We start from the raw sequence: 27,839 nt of genomic DNA, 5'->3' as shown, positions 1-27,839 counted from the left end.
AACAGGCAAACATTCCTGATTCTTGCCCTACTAAAGGTAGGGACATTAGGAGAAAGGATCATCTAGTTGGAAAATAAACTGGCATTGCTAAGTCTAAATGATTGAGTCAAGTGCAAATTTTATCGGCCAAATAGAATTTTCACAAGTCCATTGACTGTTGAAAACTACTTGTACCCTGGCTCAAAGGACATGTTCTTGCTGTCTATAGTAAGCGGTCTGTAAACTGTGTTTGGGACCAGAACCAAATGCTAGCCTTTCACTTCTCAAATTATAGCTTAGTAATCCCAGCTCAAAAGTCCCTCCATACACAATTTAGTAAAATTAGCAGCATAAATTTAGAACCAGAACGTAACTATGCTTTGTTCCCTCCAGAAGTCAAATGTGAAATTTCTTCCCATTGGAAGTCTATTTATCACTTCATTTCAGATGTTGTGATACCGTTTTCATCCAAATGTTAGAGAACAGAAAGAAACCTTTTTTAAAAGCATAACTTTCATTATTCATCTAAGTTTTTTTCAGGGTCCATGAGAAATGCTAAGATTATGCCTTGTGTTTGAGAAATAGAAAAGGAAAAAGGGAGGAAAACCACCTAGAGAAGTGCTTCTCAAACTTCAAGGCACACGTGAATCACCTGGGGACCTTGCAGATTCTGATTCTGAAGGTCAGAGGTGGGGCCTAACTTCCTGCATTTCTAAGGAGCTTCCAGGGCATGCTGATGCTGCTGGCCCACAGACCATACTACTTTGAATAGCAAGCTTTATCGGCCATAGAGGACTTTTTTTTTTCTTTTTTTTTTTTTTTTTTTTTTTTTTTGCATGGAACACAGATTACTGCTCTACTCTAGGTTACAATTCCAAGGAAATAATGACTGAAGGAAAATACTGCTATTTCAACACTTCTGAGTCATTTAGTTAGAATGGAAGGTTAACATTAGCAATTTAATGTGGTGGGAGTGTTTATTGATGTACTAATTTGCACTTTGTTCCTGCCAAATCTTTTTACTCTGTTGGCTCCAGGGAGTTTGAAAGCCTAGGACAGAATTGTTCTTCCTAGGTTTGTTTACCTATTGTGGCAAAGAAGTGAGCATCTTTGGAGTTAAGGAGAGTTAAGACCCAAGGAGAAGAAAAAGAAAAACTATGAAGGCTTTTTAAAATGTGTATCCCTGTGTAAGATCTCCAAGGACCCTCCCTTGACCCAGTAGTAGCAAACGGCACCACAGTGATGGCTGAAATTGAGTATCTCACTAACTTGGTAAAAGTTGGGCAGGCTCACAGCCAGACTTAAATCATTTTAGAGAAGTACAATAATGTGGCATTCCTTGCATCCTAATGATATGCAAAAAATACATACCTGCTTCTGACGAAATTTAAACATGGACTGTTAGCAAGAATGTACCCTTAAAGTTTTGTAAACTCTACAGCAAAGGAAAAAAATCTGCTACAGAAAAAATAAGGATTTTTTTTTCTAGCTTTACCAGTAACCTATACCTTCATTTCTTCATGTTACTAATTACAGAAACTTTTAGCAGAAATGTATCACTCTTGGGCATCAGCTAGTTCTAAACATTTTAGCTCTTAGGAGCCTCTGGTGACAACTGTTTTGTTGTTAGTTTTGCTCTCTGACTAGATTGTAACTTCTAAGCTCAGGAATCCTGTCTTCAACTAGTTCTCTTTAGTACTAACCTAACCAAGAGCTAGGCATTTAGGAAATACTCACTATAAATGTATTGACAAATGATCATGTGTAATTAGTTCTTCATCACAATATTTTTCATCGTCAAGAAATAGATTTAAGGGAGATATTTTCAAACAGTATGTATATATCATCCCCTTACCTTTATGTATGTGTCTGTTTGTGAAGTCAGCACGTATTATGTGCTAAACTCAAGAAACTCAAGAAACAAGGGAGGTTACTTTCTAAGCCTGCATCATAGCAGTAGAAATTTGGGGGGAAAAAAAACCCCATACAATTAATTGAGTTATAATTAAAGAAAATTATGTGACTACCAATTGTAATATTTCTAAAATATACCCACATATGCCAATCTATTGTAAGAAAATGTTCGCAGAGGGAAAACAATGTAAATTCCTAGAAGGTTTAGATAGAGTCTAATGATTGGAAATAAGTATTACAAATAGTCCACATTTTAATGTGACTTCTAGAACGTTTTGGAGGTCATAGTATCCACTCACGCTCTTATGCTGCTTGCTTACAACATACACTTGGTTCCCATTTCTCTGTTAGGAAAGATCATACTAATAATCTGTGATCATATTTACCACTTGGGGATCTTGCTGGCCATGATAAGGAATTTGGACTTTACTCTGATTACATGGGAAGCCACTAGAGAATTTTAGCCAGAATTTTAGCATGATCTTTATGCCTTAAAAAGGTTAATTGTTTTGGTGGTTAGTTATTTTGGTAGTTAATTGAAGGAAGGCAAAAGTGGAAGTAGGAAGAACAGTTAGGAATCTATTTGATTGTTCAGGAAAAAGGTGCTGGGCGCATGGGCTATAATAACAAAGGAGATGGAGAGAAGTGAATGGATTGAGATGGAACTGAAAGAACTTGTTGATGGTTAAATACGAAAATTAATTCAAGATGGATTAGAGACTTAAACGTTAGACCTAAAACCATAAAAACCCTAGAAGAAAACCTAGGGAATACCATTCAGGACATAGGCAAGGACTTCATGTCTAAAACACCAAAAGCAACGGCAACAAAAGCCATAGTTGACAAATGGAATCTAATTAAATTAAAGAGCTTCTGCACAGCAAAAGAAAGTACCATCAGAGTGAACAGACAACCTACAGAATGGGAGAAAATTGTTGCAATCTACTCATCAGACAAAGGGCTAATATCCAGAACCTACAAAGAACTCAAACAAATTTATGAGAAAAAAACAAACAACCCCATCCAAAAGTGGGCAAAGGATATGAATAGACAGTTCTCAAAAGAAGACATGCATACAGCCAACAGGCACATGAAAAAATGCTTGTCATCACTGGCCATCAGAGAAATGCAAATCAAAACCACAATGAGATACCATCTCACACCAGTTAGAATGGCAATCATTAAAAAGTCAGGAAACAACAGGTGCTGGAGAGGATGTGGAGAAATAGGAACACTTTTACACTGTTGGTGGGATTGTAAACTGGTTCACCCACTGTGGAAAAGAGTATAGCGATTCCTCAAGGATCTAGAACTAGAAATACCATATGACCCAGCCATCCCATTACTGGGGATATACCCAAAGGATTATAAATCATGCTGCTATAAAGACACATGCACTATTCACAATAGCAAAGACTTGGAATCAACCCAAATGTCCATCAGTGACAGACTGGATTAAGAAAATGTGACACATATACACCATGGAATACTATGCAGCCATAAAAAAGGATGAGTTTGTGTCCTTTGTAGGGACATGGATGCAGCTGGAAACCATCCTTCTCAGCAAACTATCACAAGAACAGAAAACCAAACACCGCATATTCTCACTCATAGGTGGGAACTGAACAATGAGATCACTTGGACTCTGGAAAGGGAACATCACACACCAGGGCCTATTATGAGGAGGGGGGAGGGAGGAGGGATGGCATTGGGAGTTATACCTGATGTCAATGACGAGTTGATGGGTGCTGACGAGTTGATGGGTGCAGCACACCAACATGGCACAAGTATACATATGTAACAAACCTGCATGTTGTGCATATGTACCCTAGAACTTAAAGAATAATTAAAAAAATTTTTTTAAAAATGAGTTGGAGGAAGTTAGAGAAAGTGAAGTGACAAAGATGACTCAGAAGTGTTTGGCTTAAGTATCTGAGTGGATGGTGAAACAATTTTCAGGGATAAAGAAGAATTTAGAAAGAATAGTTTTTTTCAGACATTAGTCAAGAGTTCTGTGTTAGGATTGAGATGCCTATTGGATACCAACTGAAGATGCTGAAGAGGCTGATTAGAGTCTGAAGTTCAATGAAGAGGCTCAGACTGAAGATAGAAATTTGGAACCATCAACATGTAGATGATATTTAAAGCCATGAGACTTGATGAGATGCCCTTTGCAAGAGAAAAAAAAAAACAAAGCTACAATATTGGAGGGAAGAGTCTTGTGACAGAACAATATTTATGGGTTAGGCAGAGGAGGAGAAGCAGTGAAGGAGACCAAGAAAGAACACTCGGTGAGCTAGAAGTGACAGCAAGTAGATCAGGCATCCTCGAATCTAAGCAAAGAGCATATTTTTAAAAAACAGTAATGTACTGGATCAAATGCATCTGAGAAGTTAAGTAATGTAAGAAGTAAGAAGAGACTATTGAATTTGATAAGAACAGCTTTAGTGGAACAGAAGGATTAGAAGTAAAACCAAAGTAGATTCAGAAGAGGAGAAATTAGGAAATAGAGGTAGCCATTCAGACAGGGACTTAAAAGATCCAGGAATGGAAAGGAAATTCCTGGGAGCACAACCCCTAAGAAGCCAAAAATAGAGGATGCTTTCCATGTAGGTTTTTAATTCTTTTTTGGTGGTGTTCTTTAGAAAGAGAAATGTCTTGTTGGAATTATTGTTTGAAATGGTGTTGGTGGCCCAAAGATTTCTGGCTTCTATAGATCCCCTTTTTGTACATGCTCATTCCCTTAAAAAAAAAAAGAAGAAGAACACTGGGTTTTCTAATTTAGGGCAAGGGGCTAATAGCAAGCCAAACTCATTTGTAATCTAAATGGTCACACATTATTTTGGTTGCTCTTCAGTGGCACTAGCTCATGCTAGGCAGTTCATTTTACACACACACACACACACACACACACACGCATATACACCAACACAGCATTTGCTACAGATCCTAAACTTGAAGCCCTGGTTCTTCCTTACATCATTTACCCAGAGGTATCTTTGTCAACCTTTTTAACTTATACCCAGAAAGTAGAACAAGGCAGAAATTGTGTGGGAGTTCTGTCCCTCCCCCCTCACCTCCTGGCCTCAGCACAATAAATACTGTGTTGAGAACTTGGCTAACTGCTTCTTTTCCCACATTCGATCAGGGAATACTTAAAGCCATACAGTGTCCCTGTTCTTCCAAAAAGCATATGGGGCAGGTTGCCCCTTCAGGCTGACACAAAGACACACTGTGCAAGACATCTATGGCCAGTGGAGTGGCCGTGTATGGTTTATCAATGAGGCTTTTGACTTGTTTCTTTATGTCGTATTGTCATCACGTTAAATAGAATTCAAACAAGGAAACAAAATTTATATTCTAGACTTTTAAGGCATTGCCTGCCTTATAGCTATGAAACTATTTTTTTCATACCTGGTATAATTTTCCACCTTAAATGATGTTGTTTGATTTGATTATGGTTTTGACTCTCATTTAATTGTCCATTTTAAAATTTTTAACTGAAGTTAGATTTAGATTTAAAGTTCAGTGCCCATAAAGGATACTTCTCAATAGAGCCAAGAACTTCAGAAGGCACAACACAAAAAGGGCAAAGTTCAAAAAACGAAGCATCAGGTAGGTACTTTATTGTCCAGGGACGTGTCTAGGTAGACTGTCACCTTATCCATCTTCATTCGCTTTCTAGTAGAGCTTCCATTTTCTACTGCAAAATAGTTTCTGGAACCACTTCCATGTTGACCAAAAGAGAGTGTCAACAATTCCTTTCCAAAATTGCCCTTTAGAAAGTGAATCTAAAATGTTTGATTCAAGTATGTGAGGGGAGCTACATCAAAGTTTTCTTTTTTACTATGTATAAAAGTGACAGATAAATCCATGAAATATGTGCATTTTTCTGCTAAGACTGCTTATTAATTTAAAAAGAGGTCGTTAGAATAAAAGGTCAGAGAGTCAACATATTACAAATATTTATTGAGAGCCTGCTGTGTGCAGAGTTGGAAAAGATAAAATGAGGTTGCTACTTTCAACAGACTTACAATCTAATTGAGCAAGCAACAACATAAACATGCAAAGCAAATAATGCAAGATACAGCATTAGACATAATTAACTATCAGATGAGTGACATATATAATAAATACCATTAATTCACCAGCAATCATAATCAGAAACACTTACTATGTGCCAAGCATTCTGCTCAGTACTTCACATACATTATATCATTTTTTGAAATATTATTTCTACTTTATAGATGGAAATTGCCTCTGATCTTCCCTCCATTCTGGAGAAAGCAAGGAGAATGGTATAAGGTAGACAAAGACCTAAGCAGATATGTTGGTCTGGGGCAAAGGGTCCGTTTAGGGGAATGGAGAGAAATGAACCCTGGGACCAGCATTAGTCTGTTTACCACCATATCCCAGGGCCTAGTATTGTGCCTTGCACATAATAGGTGCTCAATAATATGTCTTTAAAAAATAAATGGCCCTCTGGTCTGTGCCTGTAACCCAGACCAAGTACCATGGAATAAAGTTAATTAGTGAATTAAAGCCACATACCACATAGCCTAAGGACCCATCCCCAAGACCTCCCAATTCCCAACTATGACGGTAAAGGATCGCAGTGGAAAAGATACATCATAGGGGGATAGCAATAGCAATTCCAGCTTACTGGGGCCTATTTTTATGGAATCTGACATGGTGAACCGTTCATAAGTTTATTTCCAGGCTTCAAGACCCTGCAACATCTGGCCTCTTGCACCTCCACAACCTCAAATCTTTCTATTCTTCCCTCACTTTCTCCACTCCTGCCACACACATCTCCTTTCTACTCCTCAAATCCATTTCAGGGCCTATATTCTTGCTTCATTTTGCCTGGAATGTTCTTCGACAAAACATCTGTGTGGCTCATTACCATACCTTCAGATCTGTAAGAGCCACTCTCCCCACATCTTCCCAGCTGCCTGGCATTATAGTACATGTCTATTTGCTTATGTGTTTGTCCCCATACACACTGGAACATGGGTCCAGGGAGGCAGAATTCCATCTGCTGTTTTTACCATTGAATCTCCAGCACATAGGACAGACATAGCACATTGTAAGTACTCACACACAGCAACTCTTAACTCAGGATTACTTTTTCTGGCTCTGAAATACCTACCTCCAAGGGAACGAAATTTATTCAAGAAATGTTGGATGGAAATTGAAGAGTGAGCTTGGAAACGACAGACAGAGTGGCAGGAGCCCAGACCAACCTGTTTATGAAAGATGCCTTTGCCCATAGAGGGAAAAATACACCTTAAAGCCTCTGCCAAAGTATATGCTTTCTTAGGACACCTCTGACATGCTGAATGGCACCTGGTCTGAACAAGAAGATCTATGGATTTGCCAAAACAACTAATTCCTAGGACTTAAGAATAACTACTACCAGTATCATCCTAGTAAACAAGTAGCAAGCAACAAGCACCACATATGTCAGTATCAAAAGACAAACATGCTGCTGCATGCAAAACCAGACAAATGCATTCATGCAGGTGACAGTGAGTGGAAGAAATTAATCTTATTTTTATTATTTTTTCCCTTATCAAACACTAGCAAGGGACTAGATGTCATAAACCTAGTTAAAATATGTTGACTTTACCTCAAATTTGAGTATTCATGGTTCCAAAAGGACACTTGTTATAGGATCTGATGATGTACTTTAAAATCTTCTTTTGTGCAAACTGAGGATTCAGAGACCACAAAATGTATGGTAAATTCAAAGTACTATTATAAGTAAAATCATAATGCCTCACAACATTTTTGAAAGTAAAATATTTAGTAATATTACAAATATGTATTGAGCACTCTCTATATTTAAGGAACTGTGCTAATGCTGTGATGGATCAAAAGGAGAATGAGCCATGATCCTTACCTTCAGACTTCAAGCTTATTATTCATTGGGCAGTTAGATAACTAACATATCAGACATGGAATAATAAGGGCCATTGTCCAGATATTAAAAACAAAATTGGTGTTGTGGAAGCACAAAGAATGCAGAGATGGATCCCAACTGGGAGAAAGAAAAAGTGCTTCCTAAAGAAGACACTCAGATTGACCTTGAAAGGTGGATGCTTTTGCACAGGATTAGAAGGTAGGAAGTCTTCATTTGTTGGACTTGCCAATTATTTTGGTGTAAATATTCCCACTGTGGCTGATTTAAAGTTGATAACGTGATGCAACTGAACACAGAATTGGGAAGAGAAGGTGGCTCCAGCACACTACCTATGAGTCACCATCTGAGCTCCAGGCTTAATTAAATCAGCCTCCTCACTACTATTTTGAATGAGTGAAATCACAAATCTTAAAAACATCTATGCTAACATTATAAGAGAAGAGATAGTCACTTCTATCATTCTCCGTTACATCTCCATCTAACCTTCTAATATTCTCTTTGAATATCCTTCCAATCTCAGTCTCAGTCATATGTTCCTGGCTGGCCTACCTAGAATTAATCTTGGCACAGTGCCAAACTGTGATTCTCTTTATTCCTTTTAGCATTGCTGTGATTAAACTGCACTCCTGTTACCACATGGCATAGAAAACTCTCTTACTGATTATGGCCTGGTGTTGACACCTCTGCTGTTCTCCGTAATGAAAAGCAGCTTTCAGGGTGGCTAGCTGGGCAGGATGTTTCGCTGCTCTTGTAACAGTAGGAAGGAAAAACTGGAGGAATTACTGGGAAGCTTTGCAGAAGGAAGATACAGGCCAGCCGAGAGCCAGCATTCATATTACCTGCTCCTTTCAGTATTCTTTGTGAAAACACCACCACCAGTGTGTTCCCTGGACATCACTACTGCACCTTTAACTGGCCTTATTATGCTAGGGACTACATTAGAAAAGCCAGACTCTAATATCTGTCTGTAATTGCAAGCGGATGTCTCAGCACATGCACAAGCTTATGTCAGGAGGATGTTTATGAAAAACTCACCAAGCAGAGCACTGCTAGACAGGAAATAAATATGTGAAGCTTGAAGTTGTTAGGAAACTTCCACATTTGTCTCTCTAAGCCAGAGATAGGACCTGTGAGAAAAGAAGGTCTTTATCATTGCACATTGATTCTCGTTACCTTGAAGCCTTGCTTTTCTCAAAATACATTTACGGCAAAATGTGGCCGCTGCAGATTTATTTAAACATGTGCTTTTTTCTATGACACTGGTTTCTCTTCCAAATTTGTTATCTATTATTTTACTGTAAAGCATTAAAAAGTGTTTGAAACCACCAGCACCATTTCACAGTTCCTGTTTTATTTGTTTAAATTCTCTAGCTCATGTAATATGCCGTATGATTTACTGTTTAAGTATAGAAGAAATACACTCCCTCATGGAGATGTGGAGATGTGGAGAGGTAATACTGTCTCCTGGAAAGGCTCAGAGATTTCCTGTTTAGATTACACAGGCTTCTTTAGAGCTGCCAAGAGTCATAACATGTACGAGATAATACACTTTGGTTCAGGAGAAACTATGGATGGGAATGTAATTAATTCACTGAGCCACAAAAGAAAGGAAATTCCAGCGTAGAGCTGTCACTGCACTCAGGCCTGGTGGACTTGGTATGCCAAGGGGTAGCCATGATCAAAAAGAGGATTGCAGCCTGAGGACCCACTGAGTAGTATCCAACCACAGAGCAAAAGGAGGGGGCCTGGCTGCTAAGGGCATCACACATCTCACCTGGTTCTTTGAGAATTGATCCCTGAAGCGTATTTCTGCTCAACACTTCAGCAACCTGGCTTCATCAGTATAACTTTCCAGAATGCTTGTGACATTGAGATAAATCAATCAGCATGTACTTTATCAAATGCCTCCTCATGAGTACCAACTATGGCACATAGTGGGGAAGCTCTAGAGGCAGAACCCTGAAGAGGATATGGTGATTCTGATCAGAGCAAGAAGGTATAGTGAAAAGTTTCCTGAACACATTTTGTGTCTTGTCATAAGAATCACCTGTCAGGGAGGGGTGTGGAAGGGCAAGGTAAGCATACATATTCTCAGGACCTTTCCAAAATGTAGAGTGACCAGGGACTTAGAGATTCAGACTCTGTCGATCTGGACCAAAGACCTAGACTTGGTATATTTAATAAATGCTGTGTGAGGCCCTTTACATGCATTACCTCCTGTAATTGTATAGGACAGTTGCTGTATATGGTACTCTGTTTACTTGTATTTGCACTGTCTATTCAGGGATGTTTCAAAATGCCATTGCTATCCAACTGGTGAATTATTATTCTTGCCAGAACATTGATTCTCCTACTCTTGCTCCCTTAATAACACACTAGAGAACTGGGATTGACTGCATTTAGTCTCAGGCTGAATGAATCATTGCCATAAGTAGATTTCCATCCCCTACTCCACCGATACATTTGCCAAACATTCTTAAAGAATAGAAACCACTGCCTACATACAGCCTGCACCGGGAGGACCTAAATAGTCTAGCTGGGTTTATGACAACATCCCATCTTCACATCAGCAAAACCCTAAGTGCACAAAGTCTAATGTAAACACATTAGACTCCATAGGCGTCTTCTCCACAGGAAAAGGCATGCCCCGGCTGTCAAGGTAGTGGCTAGCAATAATAACAATGACAAAAACAATAACAATGATAAGCATGTATAACATTTACTTATCACTAATTGTATTGTAAATGAAATGATTAGCATATACTAACTGATTTAAATCTTATATATGTATAGATACTTTTACTCTCCTAATTTTAAACACAGAGAAACCAAGGCCCAGATACGTGTTTCTGTTGGGAAGTTGAGTACAAAGTTGGGTGTAATAGGGAAAGTTCAACTGCAATCGGTTCTAGTCTTGGTAAGTCCACTGTGAGGTGCTCCACCTCAAAGCATAGCAAATTAGTAGTTCCTCATGTCTGTAGAATCAAAATTAAGTTCTTTGGCAAGGTTCTTCCTGATGTGCCCCTGCTTCTTCCCTAACTCAACACATCCTCAGCTCCATCTATGCACTCCCAATACATCACAACTCTTTATATGCCCAGGCTGTGTCTTCTGTACCTTTGTACCTTCTGCACCTTTGTTTCTTTAGTCTCAACTGCCCTTTCTTTTCCTCTACATTACCCTTTATCCCAAATTTAGCACCTGTCTCAAGGAGTCACCTTCCCCAGGAAGTTTGTCCAAATTTGTTAACAGATATTCCATTGTTCCTCCAATGCTTGATCCTTCTTTCTTTATAGATCCCTGCCTAGAAAATGGGACTCACTGAGGCCAGGGGCTGCAGGTAGTTTATTTTATAACCCAGCATTTAAAAGTGCCTATTTATTGATTTGTTGGGAATAGTTAATAAATGGAGTCCTTGCAGATCATAACCAAGAGCACAGTTTGTAATGGTTTCATTAATTTTGTTACTATTGGATGTGATTCTCTGCTTATGGTCTTCCTTTACTTGTTTTTCCCTTACTGCTCAGCACCTGTAGATATTAGGTACATGGCTCTGACACTAATTAAAATTGATGACTGAGAATGACACTTCCATTTGCTAAGCCAGTGCAATTTTGTTCATTGCGCTTTACTTTTTAACGAGCACCCTCTCAGCAGTAGCATAAATCTATAGTCTTTCCATGAGGGTACCATTTGTTCCTTTTATGTCTTGATTCATTACATATTTTCAGGAGTGTGAGCTGATTAAGAGTTTTTGCTTTGTGAAAATGTCACCAAATGCACGATAAAGGCAAAGTCACCAGATGTCTGCTTGCAAAAAAATTAAATGCTGGTTTGTGAAGATTCAAGGCTGGCCAGGGCTCCCCAAGCATTTCCAGGCCTGAGCTCTGGCTCTACACTCTCCTTAGGGTCTCATAACTGACCCCCACATTCCATTTCTGCCATCATGGAAAAATTTGTCAACTTTACTGCTGATGTTAGGCCTGGAAATTGTCGTCCATTAGTTTTCTCAGATTCAAGCTGAAAATTGAGACAAACTTCCTACGTAATTTTGACCAAAATAACACATATGTTTATGTGCTATCCCATAATTAACATACTTTTAAAATCACTTTATTGAGGTATAGTTGGCGTACAAAAATATGTGCATATTTAATGTATACAGCTTCATGAATTTGGAGATAAGTATACATCCATGAAATTATAACTGCATGTATGTCATAAACCTATTACCTACAAAAGTTTCCTTTCACTTTCTTTGTTGTTGTTTTGATTAACTTAACTTTCTTCATCCTTTGAACTATCAAAATTTTCTCAAGTAATACATAGTTGTCAGTTATACAAACTTACTGAACCTTGATCAAAGGTCCTCCTTTAGTGCTCAACTTAGAGAAAGAAGTAATGAAACAAAGTGTTCTCTGATTTGTAGCAAAGATCTGTGATGGTGATGGGAATGGTTCTAGAAAATAATGGTAATAATAAAGACTTAGAGTATCAAAGCAGCAAGTAGGTTTGAAGGAATTGTTACAATGCAGTTTTGCTTTCTGATCACTTTAAAATCAAGGTGTAGTACTTTATTTACTCTAGGAAAATGTTTGCTTTTTGTCATGATTTCTTATTGCATATGAGAGTAAATGATCTATAGATGAAGATAATAGTAAAATTTGGAGGGAGAATAAAAAAGAAACACTTTCACAGCTGAAAGGCTGCTTCCCAGTTAGCTAACTGGGAGGAGTTAATGAAAAAGTACCTTAAAAAGCGGCTCGGGGAAGGTGAATGGGACTCACCGGGCTCTGACATTCAGAGAGATGGGAATGAGTCAGCTCACTGTCCAGTACATCTTTGTTTTCTTTCTATTTCTTGTTTTATATCAGAAATAGATTTCTTGGCATTGTTACTGTGGGTTTCTATTAAGGACTGAAACAAAAGTATTAATAATCTGAGAGTATGTAGAAAAAAAAATAAATTCACTTTCTCCCACTATACTCTCACAACACAGAATATTTTAGTGACCAGAGATCACCAAAATGTGTGTGGTGTTGACCAAAAGAGTCAAACTCTGTAAAATATTTGAAAAGATTTATTCTGAGCCAAATGTCAGTGACCATGGCCCATGACACAGCCCTCAGGAGGTCCTAAGAACATGTGCCCAAGGTGGTCAGGGTACAGCTTGGTTTTATATATTTTAGGGAGGCATAAGACATCAATTAAATACATTTAAGAAATACATTGGTTTGGTTCAGAAAGGCAGGACAACTCAAACAGGGGGCTTCCAGGCTATAGGTAAATTTAAACATTTTCTGGTTGACAATTAGTTGAGTTTGTCTGAAGACCTGGGATTAATGGAAAGAACTATTCAGGTTAAGATATGTTTCTTATTGGACCTAAAACAGTGCCTGGTTCTTAGTTGATTATTGCCTGGATCTGGGAAGGAAGGAAGGAAAACAAAGGGGGAAGGGGATTTACTATAGAAAGTGGATTTTTCCCATAAAAGACTTTGTAGGGCCATTTCAAGGCATGACAAGGAAATATATTTTGGGGTTAAATATTTTTTCCTTGTCTCATAATGTTATGCCAGAGTCAGATTGAAAATCAAGTCACAATATACAGGGTCAAATAAAACCCATCTAATGAGAACCCTTGGTTTGTAGGTCATGACTCCCTTAGGTAGGAATTTGGGCAAGATAAAAGATTGAAACTTAGTCCTGGGTAGGAATCTCTCTCCACACAAATTCTCCAACAGGTTCTTCAATGGGACACCAATTGGGTGTTCTCTAATTCAATTCAATTCTGACAGTCTATCTATCTACCTGGAAATAGCATCAGATACCACAGGTTTAGGGCTCAGTCCAACAATACTGCCCGTCACTTCAGATGCCAATTGCAAGTAATAGGTTGTTACCTATACTTCTGGCCAATTAGCTGTAAGTTGGGGTTCCCACAACCTCCTCCTCAGGTTTGGTAATTTGGGACAGCTTGCTTACATTTGCCAGCTTATTAGAAAGGATATTACAAAGGACACAGATGAAGAGATGGATAGGATAAGATATGGGACTTGGAGTTGCAGCGTTTCCATGACCTCTCTGAGTGCAGCATCTTCACATGTTCAGCTATCCAGAATCTCTCAGATTAAGACATTGGCCACTGGTGATCAAATTAACCTTCAGTCCCTCTCCCCTTCCCAGAGGTTGGAGAGTGGGGCTGAACTGTCTCAACCTCTAATCAACTCTTGGTCTTTCCTGTGACCATCCCCCATCCTGAGGCTCTCCAGGAGCCCCCAGGCATCAGACAACTCATTAGCATACGAACAACACTTATCACTCCAGAGATTCCAAGGATTTTAGGAACTGTGTCAAGAAACAGAAACAAGGTCAAATAGGTATTTCACAATATCATCAGTAGTTTCACTGGGAGGTAAAACTCAATGTTTACTGTGAGCCTGAGCTCACAGTAAAGTTATCTAAGTTATCACAGTAAAGTTATCTAAGAATAACTTAGAGGTAACGTGATCAGATATGGGGAATTCTGGAGAAACACCTTTCACTACCAAACCCAGACAAGAGATGCATACTTTTCTAGCTGGGATGCTTACAAAGCAACCCACTGTAATACTTAAAGGTAGAGTGACACTACATTCATCATTTTTCATTTTTTCCTGTTTTTTATGCCACCTACTACTAGTGTCAATCAAATTATGACTGTGTTTATACTGATCATCTCACATCATAAACTTGATCATCTCACATCATAAACTTCTGTGTCTCTCATGTTGAGCTTTTCACCTCCCTTCATTCCCTCCCTACTTCCAGGATCATTCACATGTTTATTTCTAAAGATAAACTTTTTTTACTGAACTTATTTTCATACTATTTAAAAAGAATTTATATTTCTCCTCATTCTTACAAATAAGATTCAAGTTTAAACTCAAATAATGTAGGAAATCATTTTTTAAAAAATTGTTCCCTACTGTGTCTAGGCTTGAGACCACAGGTAATTAAGACCAGGTTTTCATTTGATATGATTTTTATGAGTTCTTTTTAGAGGTTAGGTAGGTTAGGCACAATTTTAATTTTTAAAAAGCGGGTTATTATGAGAGGAGAAATCATACTTTGTCATTTGAAAATGATGCCATAAGAGGTGTTAGCAGAAAAATCAAACTGTAAAATATTTTAGAGATTTATTCTGGGCCATTATAAGTGACTGTGGCCCCACTGAAATGAGTGAGTTCCCTGATCCTCTCACAGAGCATGCGACAGGGGTCTGGCTCACCTGTTCAGTTGCCCCACTGCTCAAACCCCTAGGGGGAGAATACAGACAGTCAGGTGCAGAGGCTGGGGCAAGTGCTTTGGCCCCTTAGCCCTGCAGTAGTGTCTAGGGGTGGGGTGCTCGCAACCCCAGTGTTACAAAGTTCTTTCAGCTTTGCAGTCCACAGGCAGCTGGAGTGTTAATCAGCTCAATGGACCCTCTGCCTTATAGCAAGGGCAGAGGGCCAGAGTGACAGCTTTCTGTATTCCAAGCTCTTGCCCAGTATCCTAGAAAAATAAGATCATACAGGGGCTCGAAGGACGAGTGCAGGGTTTTACTGAGTAGTGGAGGTGGCTCTCAACAAGATGGATGGGGAGTGGGAAATGGGGATGGATTGAGAAGGTGAACTTCCTCTGAAGTCCAGCCACCCAGTGGCTGGACTCTTCAACCTCCCCCAGCCAAGCTCCTCTCAGCACCCAAATGGTCCTCTTCTCTCTCTCTCTCTCTGCCACATCATTTCACCATCTGTCTGCTGGTCAGCTGGCTTGCTGGTGTGCTGGTCTGTTGGTCTGCTGGTCTGCTTCTGGAACCTGGGCTTCAGAGTTTATATGGGTGCAGGATAGGGGGTGTTTTGGGCCAAAAGGCAGCTTTTGGACATGAAAACAGAAATGCCTGTTCCATTTAGGGTTGCAGGTCTTCAGGCTTGAGGGTGGGACCTTTGCGCAGGAACTACCCTCTTCTACCTAGTGTTTCCCTGTCTCCTGTCCATATCACCAGTATACACAGTCTCAAGGAGTCCTGAGAAAGTGTGCCCAAGGCCGTCAGATTCAGTTTGGTTCTGCATGTTTCAGGGAAGCAGGAGTTACAGGCAAAAACATAAATCAGTACATGGAAGGTATACATTGGTTCAGCCTGAAAAGGCAGGATATCTTGAAGTGAGGACTTGCAGGTCATAGTTTGGTTCAGAGATTCTTTAATCTGCAGTTGGTTAAAGGAACAAAACTTTGTACAAAAGCTTAGAGTCAGCAAAAAGAAATATTTAAATTAAAATAAGGATGCTATGTCAGAGTCAGCCACAAAATGACCTGTTTGCAAGATTAATGGCCTACAGGTGTGACTTAACCCTTGCCTTGCATGGCCTAAGGTCTTGTTTATAATTTAGTATCTTATTGCCCAAAGAGTCTATTTTGTCGGTCTTATGATCTCTATTTTAACATTAATGCTGGTCACTTGTGACTGAACTCCAAAGGGGAGGCATATCTGACTTGCCTTCCCATTGTGGCCAAGAACCCAAGTTTTCAAGTTTCTCTGGAGTCCCCTTGGCCAAGAAGGGGTCCATTCAGTTGGTTTGGGGAGCTGAGGATTTTATTTTTAGTTTATACAGGGTCGTATGAGATTGTTAGGACAGGAATGACTAATGGTTTTCTTCTCTTTCTGTTTCAGCCACAGCAGCTATCCTTAGCAGAGCATCCTGGAGTCTGCAAAGTGTTAATCCAGGCCTAAAGACAAGTAAGAATTTCAGTTCTTTTTCTTCCTTTAATGATATTTTCCATGTTTTAGTGTAATTAAACTACTATCCTTCTCTGTTTTATTTGGGATGTTAGTAACTGGAATAGTGACTGAGATGAAATTTTATAGGCAAGCAAAATATTTTTTAAGGATTTGTTTCTTAACTTCTGATATAGTTTGGATGTCTGTCCCTTCCAAATCTCATGTAATCCCCAATGTTGGAGGTGGAGCCTGGGAGGAGATGTTTGGGTCATGTGGGCAGATTCCTCATGAATGGTTTAGCACCCTCTTCTTTGTGCTGTCCTCACCATAGTGAGTGAGTTCTCATGAGATCTGGTTGTTTAAAAGTGTGTGGCACCCCTCTCTTCAATCTCTTGCTCCCACTCTTGCCCTATGAGAGACCTGTTCCACTTCACCATGATTATAGGCTTCCTGAGGCTTTCACCAGAAGCAGATGCTAATACAGCCTGCAGAACTGTGAGCCATTTAAATCATTTTTCTTTATAAATTACCCAGTCTCAGGTACTTTTTTACAGCAATGAAAACAAACTAATACAACTTCTCTGCAAGGCTGCTTTTTCTATTTTTGCTTATGCTTGGAGGTTAAGTAAGGCCAAATTAATGAAGGAGGAAAAAAGAGGAAATGATACATCATGGATCAACAATTATTAATTGAATTTAGGAAACTGCCTCTTTTTACAAATTCTTTTTAAAATTATTATCATTATTATCTTGAAGTATTTATCTAAGGATTACACTGATAGAAAGTTAAACTTTTCTCTCCAACCAGATTGCCTTAAGCTTCAGAATTATGCCTTCTTGTAAGCTCTTTCTTACTCTTAAAATGACTTTACACATTCCCCCCTGGTCCTTTGACAATCTCCTCTTCAGTCACAGGACAGAACCCCAACATCAACTCTGTGGGGAAGCTTCCCCAAATTCTCTAGGTCTGAACAATTTTCTGCCTTCTCTGCTTCCGTGGAACTTTGTCCTTTACTACGTGATAGCGTTTACCTCCTGACATTTTAGTGTGTTTGTTAGCCCTGCATATAGAACTCACCAGATTGTGTGGACTGCATGAATGAATTAATTCTATTGAACTTTAAGGCAAAGCCTAAATTTTATGCTTCTTCTAAATCCCTTACATCTCCTAAAAAAATTCTGATCCATAGTAGTAGGTACTTGTTTAATTAAATTTTAGGGATGGATATTTTTCATCAGTGGAAGTATATGCTAGAGTCCATATTATGCAATAAGGGAAGGGAAGACAGAGTACCTAATTCAGTTAAGATATTGCTATTCTTGTTGGTAATTCTGGAGTCATGAAATCATAATTTGAATTTTATGACTAAATTGCAGAATAAATTTCCAATGTGAGATTTAAACATTATTTCCTTGGAGGTGACCAAAACGGAGAGTTGGTACTGTTTTTAAGAACTGTCATTCAATTGTCAGTTGTGCCAGACCACAAATCCTTTATAGCCCTCCTGTTTAAGAAGCATCTGACATGCTAAACTGCTTCCTAATTAACACAAAGGTTGTAGAAGTGGCTGTTTGGTTGTGTTTGGGTTATCCCAGCCAGTATATTCCAAAGCTTCCTTCATTCAACAGATGAGTGATCTCCTTTATATTCTGTAAGGAAATGAGAAGTAATCAGTTAAACATGCATTACTAATGCTACATGCTTCACATTGAAACCATCCTCCTGACACATAATACTTTACTCTCTGCTGTCCCCCAAAGTGGCAGTAGGATTTCTGTTAAGTCATTTTCTTTATTAGGTCACAAGGTCTAAGAAGCCTAAACATTGTGCCTTGTTGAAATATAACCTCCAGGTATGGAGGATGTGTTGAACAACTTCCTACCAGTCATTTGGCATATGTTGATTTTCTGTCTTCATGATACATAAGACAACTAGCTAATTATCATTCATATGTGGTAAATCACATAGATACTGACTTCCCCTATCTTTCCAGCTTTTTCTTATCAAAAGTTACCTGCTCTCTGTCGCAGGAATGATTGGCTAAAGTAACCTATATCAGGGTCTGTAACAGTGGGCACCTATCAGAGTGCACATGCTTGAACATATCATCGCCTTTATCATCATAAGCCTCACATCCAGATGTGATAGACCCAAGTGCTCACATCCCCTCACTCTGTCACTGTATATGTTGTTACCATATCACAAATATTTAACAGTCTGCTGTGTACTCAACCTTTAGCTGTATGCCCTGAGGGAGACAGAGTAAGATACTGCCCTGACATCAAGGAGCTCACATGCTCCCTAAAGAGATAATTTCACATGAAAAGTTAGTGTTTAACATGAAATGTCCTGAGAACATACAATTGTAATTTGCATGTTTCCTATGTGTACTTTTCTAAGTTCTCAGATTCAAAACAAAACCCCATGGAAGAAAAAATGAAATAAAACCCCTGTCAGGACAAATCCTAGCCAGAACTGACCAAACATAAAAAATAAATGCCACTGCCCTCTCCAAGCCACCTTTACTTTATACTTGGGTCTAAGAAGCTCAAACATTGTGCCTTGTTGAAATATAACCTCTAGGTATGGAGGATGTGTTGAACAACTTCCTACCAGTCAGTGAAGTGCAGTGACTATTTAGCAGTATCTCCCTCCTCTCTCTTTCCACCCGCTGCCCCATCTCTCCTTCCTTGCATCTATCTTCTCCTGCCAACAATAATTTTCTTATGTTCTAAGTAAATATCTTTAATGCTCTCCCTACTAGCTAAACATTAAACTTCAAACCTTTCCCAAGACCCTGAACACCCACCCCAGCTTGTAAGTTCAGGCTACTTACCTGGGAATCCCAGACACACTGTATATTCCCTCCTCTGGTACACTGCTCATGTCATCGAATCTATCTTCCTCCCACCCCGCCCTGGATTCTGTAAATATATATCAGTCCTACCCACCTTTAAGTTTCAGTCAAAACCTGATACTTACAGCCTGAAGCAGTCCCTCTGTTCTCCATGCTAGTCTATGAGAGAGGTCATGATATTTCAGTAGCTCTGGAGAGACACATATGGTCAAACCAGACCAGCTCAAATTAACCCATGCTATGCACCACCTAAAGAATCACCTCTTGCTGTAACCTCTTTCCTCACCAAAAATTATCTATCCCATTTGCTAAGTAAGCCCTTAGGGCTTTGCTGTGCCTGCAACAGGTCTTAATCCGTGTGAATGTGCATTTTTGTGTTAGTAAGCACATGCTAACATGCCTTCCACAGATTAGTTTCTTTAGAAACATTTTCTGGGGAAAAAAAAGATATATTTTTGGTTAGTAACCCCAAAAGGACCTTTCAGTTCACGTACGTGGGCAGCAGCGTACTCCACTTATGCAAAGGTCAGCCCAGGGTAAATATGAGCAAAAACACATACTTAGGATAAGAAGAATGTTGAGGGAGTTTACAGTTTAAAGAGATATCCAGACAACTTTTTTATACTTTAAAGAAGTAATGCTATAATTTTACTACAAAGAAAACTTCTTTTTGTTTCTGGGGAGAAGAATAAGAAGAGTTACAATCTCCTAGAGAAAAGCAAAACATTTTTAGTACTCCCAAATAAGACAGGCACCTCAGCTAGGGTGCTGTAGTTGCACGTTCTTTGTGTTTTTTCAAGAATTTTATTTCTCTGTCGTGATTATTTATTGGCAGAGGATTTGATGAGCATTTGGGCCGAATTTATAAGACTTTCAACACATATAGAGAAAAAAATTAGATGATTGCACGTCTTTCTGAGGGAGATTTTTCCCCTGTTTTAAAAGTCATTGCTTTTCACTGAATTTATCATGTATTCCTATAAAAGTGTAAATTTTGTGATTGATAGCATTTTTACCTCAAAATAAAATGAATATCCAACTGGAGCAAGTTTTATTGACTGCCTGTTGGAGCATAAATTAGTCTAAGGTTTCATGAAATAGGCATTTGAACATGAATATTAATGGCTGAGATCAGAGGCAACTTTTGAAAGGATTCCAAAATATTATCATATTAGATTGGCACAGCAAATGAATTGCTTGAATGCTAGAAGTTCACAAACATTCAAACAACTGTGAGTTACATTAACTTCAATAAAAACTTTTGCAGGACAAAAATTTAATGTAGTAAACTTCATCTTGCTTGTCCAGGTCCATATACATTCTTAGCTGGACTCTTGTCCTAGCTTCCTAATTTTTCTTCCTACCTCCTAGTTTTCCCTATTCCAAGCCACCATACTTGCTCTTGATTAATTCTTCCTGCCTATCTCTGATTTAGTGATTCATCTGCCCAGTCATCTATAGTAGCTCCAAACTGTTCTCTAAATTATGAATAAACTTATCTCCCTGACATTCAGAAAATTCTACAGCATTCATCTTACACACTTTTCTAGCCTTATCTCCCTTTTCTCCTATGTACTCCTATGTTTATATTCCCTGCATTCTTGCTTCATTGTATCCATTTACATTTGCCCTTTTACCAGTAATTTCCTCTTCTTTCCCCTCAGTCTGAAACAGTCCTTCATAGATTTTGTCCTATAAGCCATATTTCAAATATAACTTTATCCACAAAGCTTTGCCCAGTTACCCCAAGAGAATGCATGCTTCTGCTTTAGAATTGTAGCCTTTTTTTCCTCTCTCGCAAGGAGAGAGTGTAGCACCGTGGTTGAAGTACTCAGCCTCTGGAGTAAGCTTTAGTTTAAGACCCAGTTCTACTGCTTACTTGCTATATGATCTTATCTAAATTTGATAACCTCTGTGTCTTGTTTTTTTTTCAATCTCTAAAATAAAGATACTAATAGTACCTACCTCATAAGATTGTTGTGAGAATTATGAGTGTTGATACATTTAAAGTAGTTAGAATAGTATCTGGCCCTATAGTAAGCTTACGTGGTATTTATTGTATTCTCTCATGGCTCATATTTTATTCCAATGTGTATTAAATTGAACTGTATGAAATTGCCCATGTCAACTCTATATTGGACCCTAAAATCATTATGTCATATGGTTCAACCAAATGTAGTGCTTTTTGTACCCCCTACCTTAATACACTGAACTATCTCGAAAGATAAGGACTATATCTTTTACATTGTTGTATCGTATGGTACCTGCTATGTACCTGACACATGCTGAGTATTTTATGGATGGTTATTGAATTTTGCATACACACACACACACACACACACACAAAATGCAAAAAACAAATAGAAGCCAAGACCTTCCCAGTATCTTAAGTACTCTTTGGCTACCACAGAGTTTCCTCCATGTGGTTCAGCAGTCATTTATGAAAGGAGAGTGATAAAGATATACAGGAGGAGAATTTTATCTTGTCTATTGCTGAGTATAAATACTATGCCTTTCCCAAAAGCCTTCCACAGAACCTTTCCTTCAGGTCAGGGACCTAGTGTCATGGGTCGGTCTTGGATAACATTGCAGGATATATCAGTTCAACTGCCAAGGGAATCATAAATAGTCCTACTCCTGCCTGTGGCCCACCACTGCCTCCATAGAAGGTACATGACCCTCTCTGCTTTCATTCTTTTTTATCAGATATTTTCAACATCAAGAACTTATTAGCTGATAATGCAACTAAATTAAGTATAACATAAGGGAAATGTGTCCTGGCAGGGATGGTATCTTAGAGTGAATGTACAGCCTTTATTTGTTACCAAAAAAAAAAAAAAAAGAAACTTGAGCTTTGGACAAGCAATAGGGAGCAGCATTGATATTGGGTTCTGACATAGAAGCTGACATTAAATTCTTGATAGTCTGCTTGTTTATAAACTCTTCAGTAAACAATTTAGTAAGTAAACATAGATTCTTGCTATCTCTTTTAAGGAAAGAGTGGTTATGGTGGCTCTCTCTTGTACCCAACCTAGTGCTCAGCCTTTCCTGACTCACATAAGCACTAATCTCCAGATAACATCAAATGTCCTAGGGTTATTATTTATCCCCCTTCCTTGTTCTCTGAAATAAGAGGAAGGCAGGGAAAATTATGCACTTTATGTAAGAAGAAATAGAGGTACAGAGAAAACAGCTTAAGTCTCTTAACAGCCCAAGAGAGTGAAGAAGATATTGCCAGTGCAGTGAGTTGTATCTGTCCCTAGGTAAGCAAAATATTAATAAAAGCATACAACTATGTTAATAATTCAAACAACAGTCTTTACTTATATGGACTTTGCAGTGACTTTTTTCCAGCCTGAAATACTCAGATAATGACTGCCATTAGTTTCACACGTTAGTGCTTTATTATATACTGCTTTGCTTTCACACGAAATTGTTGGGGGATAAGAATTTTTTGTAAGATAAATATTGGGTCTTAACTTTTTTATACCCCTTCAACTTCAAGCAATTTTCTGAGCAATGGTAAGTGGTAAATAGATATTTACCACTTAAGTTTACAAGAGACCTGTTTCTCTCTGTTCATTGACTTAGGCACTATTAATGAAACCTTTGGAATGCAGGTCCCTTCTGGTTGTAAACATATATCGAGGTCTTCTATTTCTTTTGGAACTCAAACAATAAGAAAATAATTAGAAATCTGTGGGCATAGGTCTCTAGAAGCCTTAATCTTAGAAGTGAGTAAAACAAATTTTTAGGCCAGGCTCGGTGGCTCATGCCTATAATCCCAGCACTTTGGGAGACCGAGGCAGGCGGATCACGAGGTCAGGAGATCGAGACCATCCTGGCTAACATGGTGAAACCCCGTCTCTACTAAAAATTTAAAAAATTACCTAGGCGTGGTGGCAGGCGCCTGTAGTCCCAGCTACTCGGGAGGCTGAGGCAGGATAATGGCGTGCACCTGGGAGGCGGAGCTTGCAGTGAGCCGAGATTGTGCCACTGCACTCCAGCCTGGGCGACAGAGCGAGATTCCGCCTGAAAAAAAAAATTTTTTTTGTAAAGCCTAGGAAGGATGATTAAGCATCTTCCTAAAATTTTCAGTATGCCTGTGTACACTGTATATACTGACTTCTAGCATGGTTTCTTTGCCAAAGCATAACACATATTTTTTAAAGGGATAATTCAAGACAAACATTCTTTCACTCTGGGTGACCCCAATGGGTGGTGAACACCTTTTAGTAACTCTTGAAAGTTAAAGCATCCAGCAGTTGGTTGTGACCTTTTTGGTTGTGACCTTTGAGTTATTCTAGCTTGTAGCCCACTGATTTGCTGCTCAGTTCCACAGCTTCAAAACCAGCTCTAATCACTGCTCCCAAGAGAGCTCTAGCTTCTGCATACAGGAGGCTCTCACCAGGAAAGGATACCTGAAGTCCAGAAAGGCACTCTGTTCACACTGGCTTCTCCTTGTAGGGAACAGTTTTTTCAAATAATGTACATTTATGCACTGGGAAAATATCTTGAATTTATTATTTAGGTGTAACCAGACTTTAATACAACTTAACCTACACACTGAGAAAGCAGACTGTACACCACATTTACAAAAAGATTTATGGCTTTAACAACGCATTCAAGTGTAGTTACCGCTAAATAGTAGTTCAAGTAATTGTGTGTCTCATGGCAAATATATGCAATATAAGGTAATATATATTTAAACCAAAAATAACAAGAGGTAATTATTTGCAAAATATGGAACTTATTACTTAGGAAAAAATGTTATACAACTTTCAAAGGACTTTTAAAAATATAATATGATTTATAGGAAATTTATTTGCATATAATTCACAATATCTGGTACAAAGTAAGCTACCTCTGTGTTTTTTTTTTCTTTAGGTCAACAAATATTTAAACCAAGGGTTGGCAAACTGGCCCTCAGACCAGATGCTTATTTTTGTAAATAAAGTTTTATTGGACCACAGCCATGCCTGTTTATTTCAGATTGTGGCTACTTTGAGGCTACAGTGGCAGAGTTGAGTAGCTAAGACAGATCATAGGTCCACAAGCCTAAAATCTTTACTCTCTGGCCCTCTAAAAAAAAAGTATGCCAAACCATTCTAAGCAGAAAAACAATTAATTCTTTTTTTTCAACTTTTATTTTAGATTCAGGGAGTACACGTGCAGGTTTGTTACATGGGTCAATTGCATGTCTCTGAGGTTTGGTGTACAAATAATCCCCTTACCTAGGTATTGAGCATATTATTTGATGTTTTTCAACTGACACCCCCTCCCAATCTTCCCCACTCTAGTAGTCCTCTGTGTCTACTGTTGCCATCTTTATACCCATGTTTATCCAGTGTTTAGCTCCTGCTTATAAGCAAGAACATATGGTATTTGGTTTTCTGTTCCAGCATTAATTCACCTACAATGATGACTTCCACGTGCATCCATGTTGCTGCAAAGGACGTAATTTTGTTCTTTTTTATGGCTGCATAGCTTTTCATGGCGTATACGTAACAAATTTTCTTTATCCAGTCCACCGACAATGCGCATCTACGTTGATTTTATGTTTTTGCTATTGTGAATGGTGCTGTGATGAATATGTGAGTCATGCGTCCTTTTTGTAGAATGATTTATTTTTCTTTGGGTATATACCCAGTTATGGGATTGCTAGGTTGAATGGTAGTTCTGTTTTAATTTCCTTGAGAAATCTCCACACTGTTTTCCACAGTGGCTGAACGAATTTGCATTCCCACAGCAGCTATAATATGGTTGTTTGTTTGTTTGTTTGTTTGTTTGAGACGGGGTCTCACTTTGTTGTCTGGACTGGAGTGCAGTGGTGCGATCTCGGCTCACTGCAACCTCTGCCTCCCGGGTTCAAGCAATTCTCCTGCCTCAGCCTTCTGAGTAGCTGGGATTACAGACATGCACCACCACACCCGGCAAATTTTTTTTGTATTTTTAGTAGAGATAGGTGTTTCCCCATGTTGGGGAGGCTGGTCTTGAACTCCTGACCTCGTGATCTGCCCCCCTCAGGCTCCCAAATATAATATGGTATTTTAAGGAACTAATCATCAAGTTTGTATTGGTTACCATCTTTTAGTCTCCTGTTATCTTCAGTTTCATAATTGGCATTAATGACAATACAGTATTCACTTTATAAATTTGCTTCATAGTAAACTCTTCTGAAATAAATTACAGTCATGCATCACTTAACAGTGGGGATGCATTCTAAGAAATGCATAATTAGGCAATTTCATCACTGTGTAAACATGAAGTGTACTTACACAAACCTGGTTGGTACAGTCTGCTGCACACCTAGCCTGTATGATATAGTCTATTGTTCCTAGGCTACAAACCTATACAGCATGTTACTGTACTGAATATTCTCAGCAATTATAACACAATGGTAAGTATTTATATATCTAAACATAGACAAGGTACAATAAAAATACGGTATTGTAATCTTATGGGACGACTATCACATATGCAGTCTGTCATTGACCAAAACATCATCATACAGCACAAGACTATAGTTGAAAATTTTAAATTGTATATGTGGGTTGCACTGTATTTCTGTTTGCAGCATTGATATATACATTTAATGGTTTGTATGTTTGTGCTTGCATTCATATACATTAAACTGTTACAGGGAGCATATTTGCTTGTGTTAAAAAATAAATAATATTTATTTCTAATGACATATAAAATTATTATGGTTATGTTTAAAGAGGCTTGAAGAGGTATTATGGTTATGTTTGAAGAGGTGACAGAAACATCACCTTTGTCATTGACCAAAACATCATTGGTGTGGCTCATGACTGTAATAGTGTAAAGTAAAGATTAACTGTATTGGCTAATCAATGTGGACATATCATTCAGTATTACTAAAGATACTCCAACCAATGAAGCCTGAACACCTGTAAATGCTTGGTGATGGATGGAAAGGGCAATTATTTGCAGCTAGACTGTCTGAGACATGTCATCATTATTGCATAATATTTATTTAATGAAGGATCGATGCACCGTACAGCTCCAGTTTGAGGGCACACTTGACATTGTAGTTTGTAGATCTTTTATAAACTGACTGCTATCACTGAAGTTTTGCTGAAGAATAAAGACAAAAGATTCTCTCTTTAGGAAATTGTGCACTTTAAAGACTCATAAACCTGAAACCTCACAGAATCATAATAGATGTATTTTTCAGAGACAATTTCTGAGTCCTTGGCATATTCTCAAATGTCATTCATGTCTTCACTGCCGCAGGTTATCTTTTTATTTTTATGTGTCGTGGAAAAGCAGCCTTTTTCTTTTTTTCTCTCTTACTATGCCTTAATAAATAGAATTTAAAACCCCAAATCTGAATTATTGTGAAAGCCAATATTTGTAGCAAATCCATCTATGCTCTGTGTTGTCAGCACATATGGTTTTGTGCACCTGCTACCATGAAATTCTGCCAGGGTTATCCTCAGAGAAATGGAGAGACACCTGATGCCATCCTTACTGTGACAGACATTTTTCTTTCTGTGAATTCCAAAAATGTTTGAAGTTATGCATCTCTTGCATTCAACTTCAGTGGCTTGTGTACACATGGTATCTTCCTTTCTAGATTGTAAGTTCTTTGAGGGCAGAGACTGATTCTTTCTCATCTTTATATGCTCTGCTCCTCCACTCTTGGTTTAGCCAGAGCCTTACACAAAGTAGAAGCTTAAATAATGTTTATTAGATGAATATCATACTGAGTTCCAGAAATTACCTGAGAGCAACTGAAGAAGGAAAGTGGGGAGGGAGAGGTGTTAGCATAGAGTTCATAGTGTCTGAGTTTGGCATCCTTTTCCTCAACACGAATACTAACACAGATAAGTAACCTAACTGTCTTCTCAAATCTGAGAGGAGTAGATGCATTTTCTCTTTTGGGACTTTTCTATCTCATGTGGGAAAAGCAAACAAGAAGGTCCTACAAAAGTCTTGTAGGTATTTATTCTTATCCGACAGTGGTGGATGTGACAAACTCTCTTATTGGTTTCAGTTGGTCCCACAGGTTATGTGATAAGGACTTTGGGGTTTGGGGAGCTGGGAACCATGAGTTGTCTCTTATGGATGACCTAACATACTGCTAATACCCGACAAGCTTCAATTTATGGAGATACTAACATCTGTCTCAAAGGGTCATTGTGAGGAGCAAGTAGGAACATAGAAAATTTCCTAGCACAAAGTAGATATGGAAGATATGGAGTAAGATGTTAGGTATTTTATTGCTTCTACTGCTTCTGCTGCTGTTACTACTACTGCTATTATTACTACTACTCCTGGAAGAGTAGGACTTGCCTGGGACACTGACCCTACTTACCCCTTCACCTTATTCACCAAAACTTATCTCCTATATAAATTCATTTATATTTTTCTGGAATGATAAGAAAAATCCTTCATCTAGG

At 38.5% G+C, this 27,839-nt stretch overlaps 1 protein-coding gene across 1 annotated transcript in view; it reads left to right on the top strand.

Moving 5' to 3' along the window:
* The window catches only part of GHR (growth hormone receptor), a 297,735-nt gene that overhangs the window by 181,876 nt on the left and 88,020 nt on the right, over positions 1-27,839 (top strand). Inside the window, exon 3 of the mRNA XM_007961486.3 lies at positions 16,508-16,573. Coding sequence (XP_007959677.2) covers positions 16,508-16,573 — 66 coding nt within the window. The remainder of the gene's footprint in view (positions 1-16,507; positions 16,574-27,839) is intronic.

The sequence above is a fragment of the Chlorocebus sabaeus genome, chromosome 4, assembly GCF_047675955.1.
Source record: "Chlorocebus sabaeus isolate Y175 chromosome 4, mChlSab1.0.hap1, whole genome shotgun sequence".
In the NCBI taxonomy this organism is placed as follows: Eukaryota; Metazoa; Chordata; class Mammalia; order Primates; family Cercopithecidae; genus Chlorocebus; species Chlorocebus sabaeus.
Note: the sequence above shows the minus strand (reverse complement) of the source record. Positions and strands in the feature narration are given on the sequence as shown.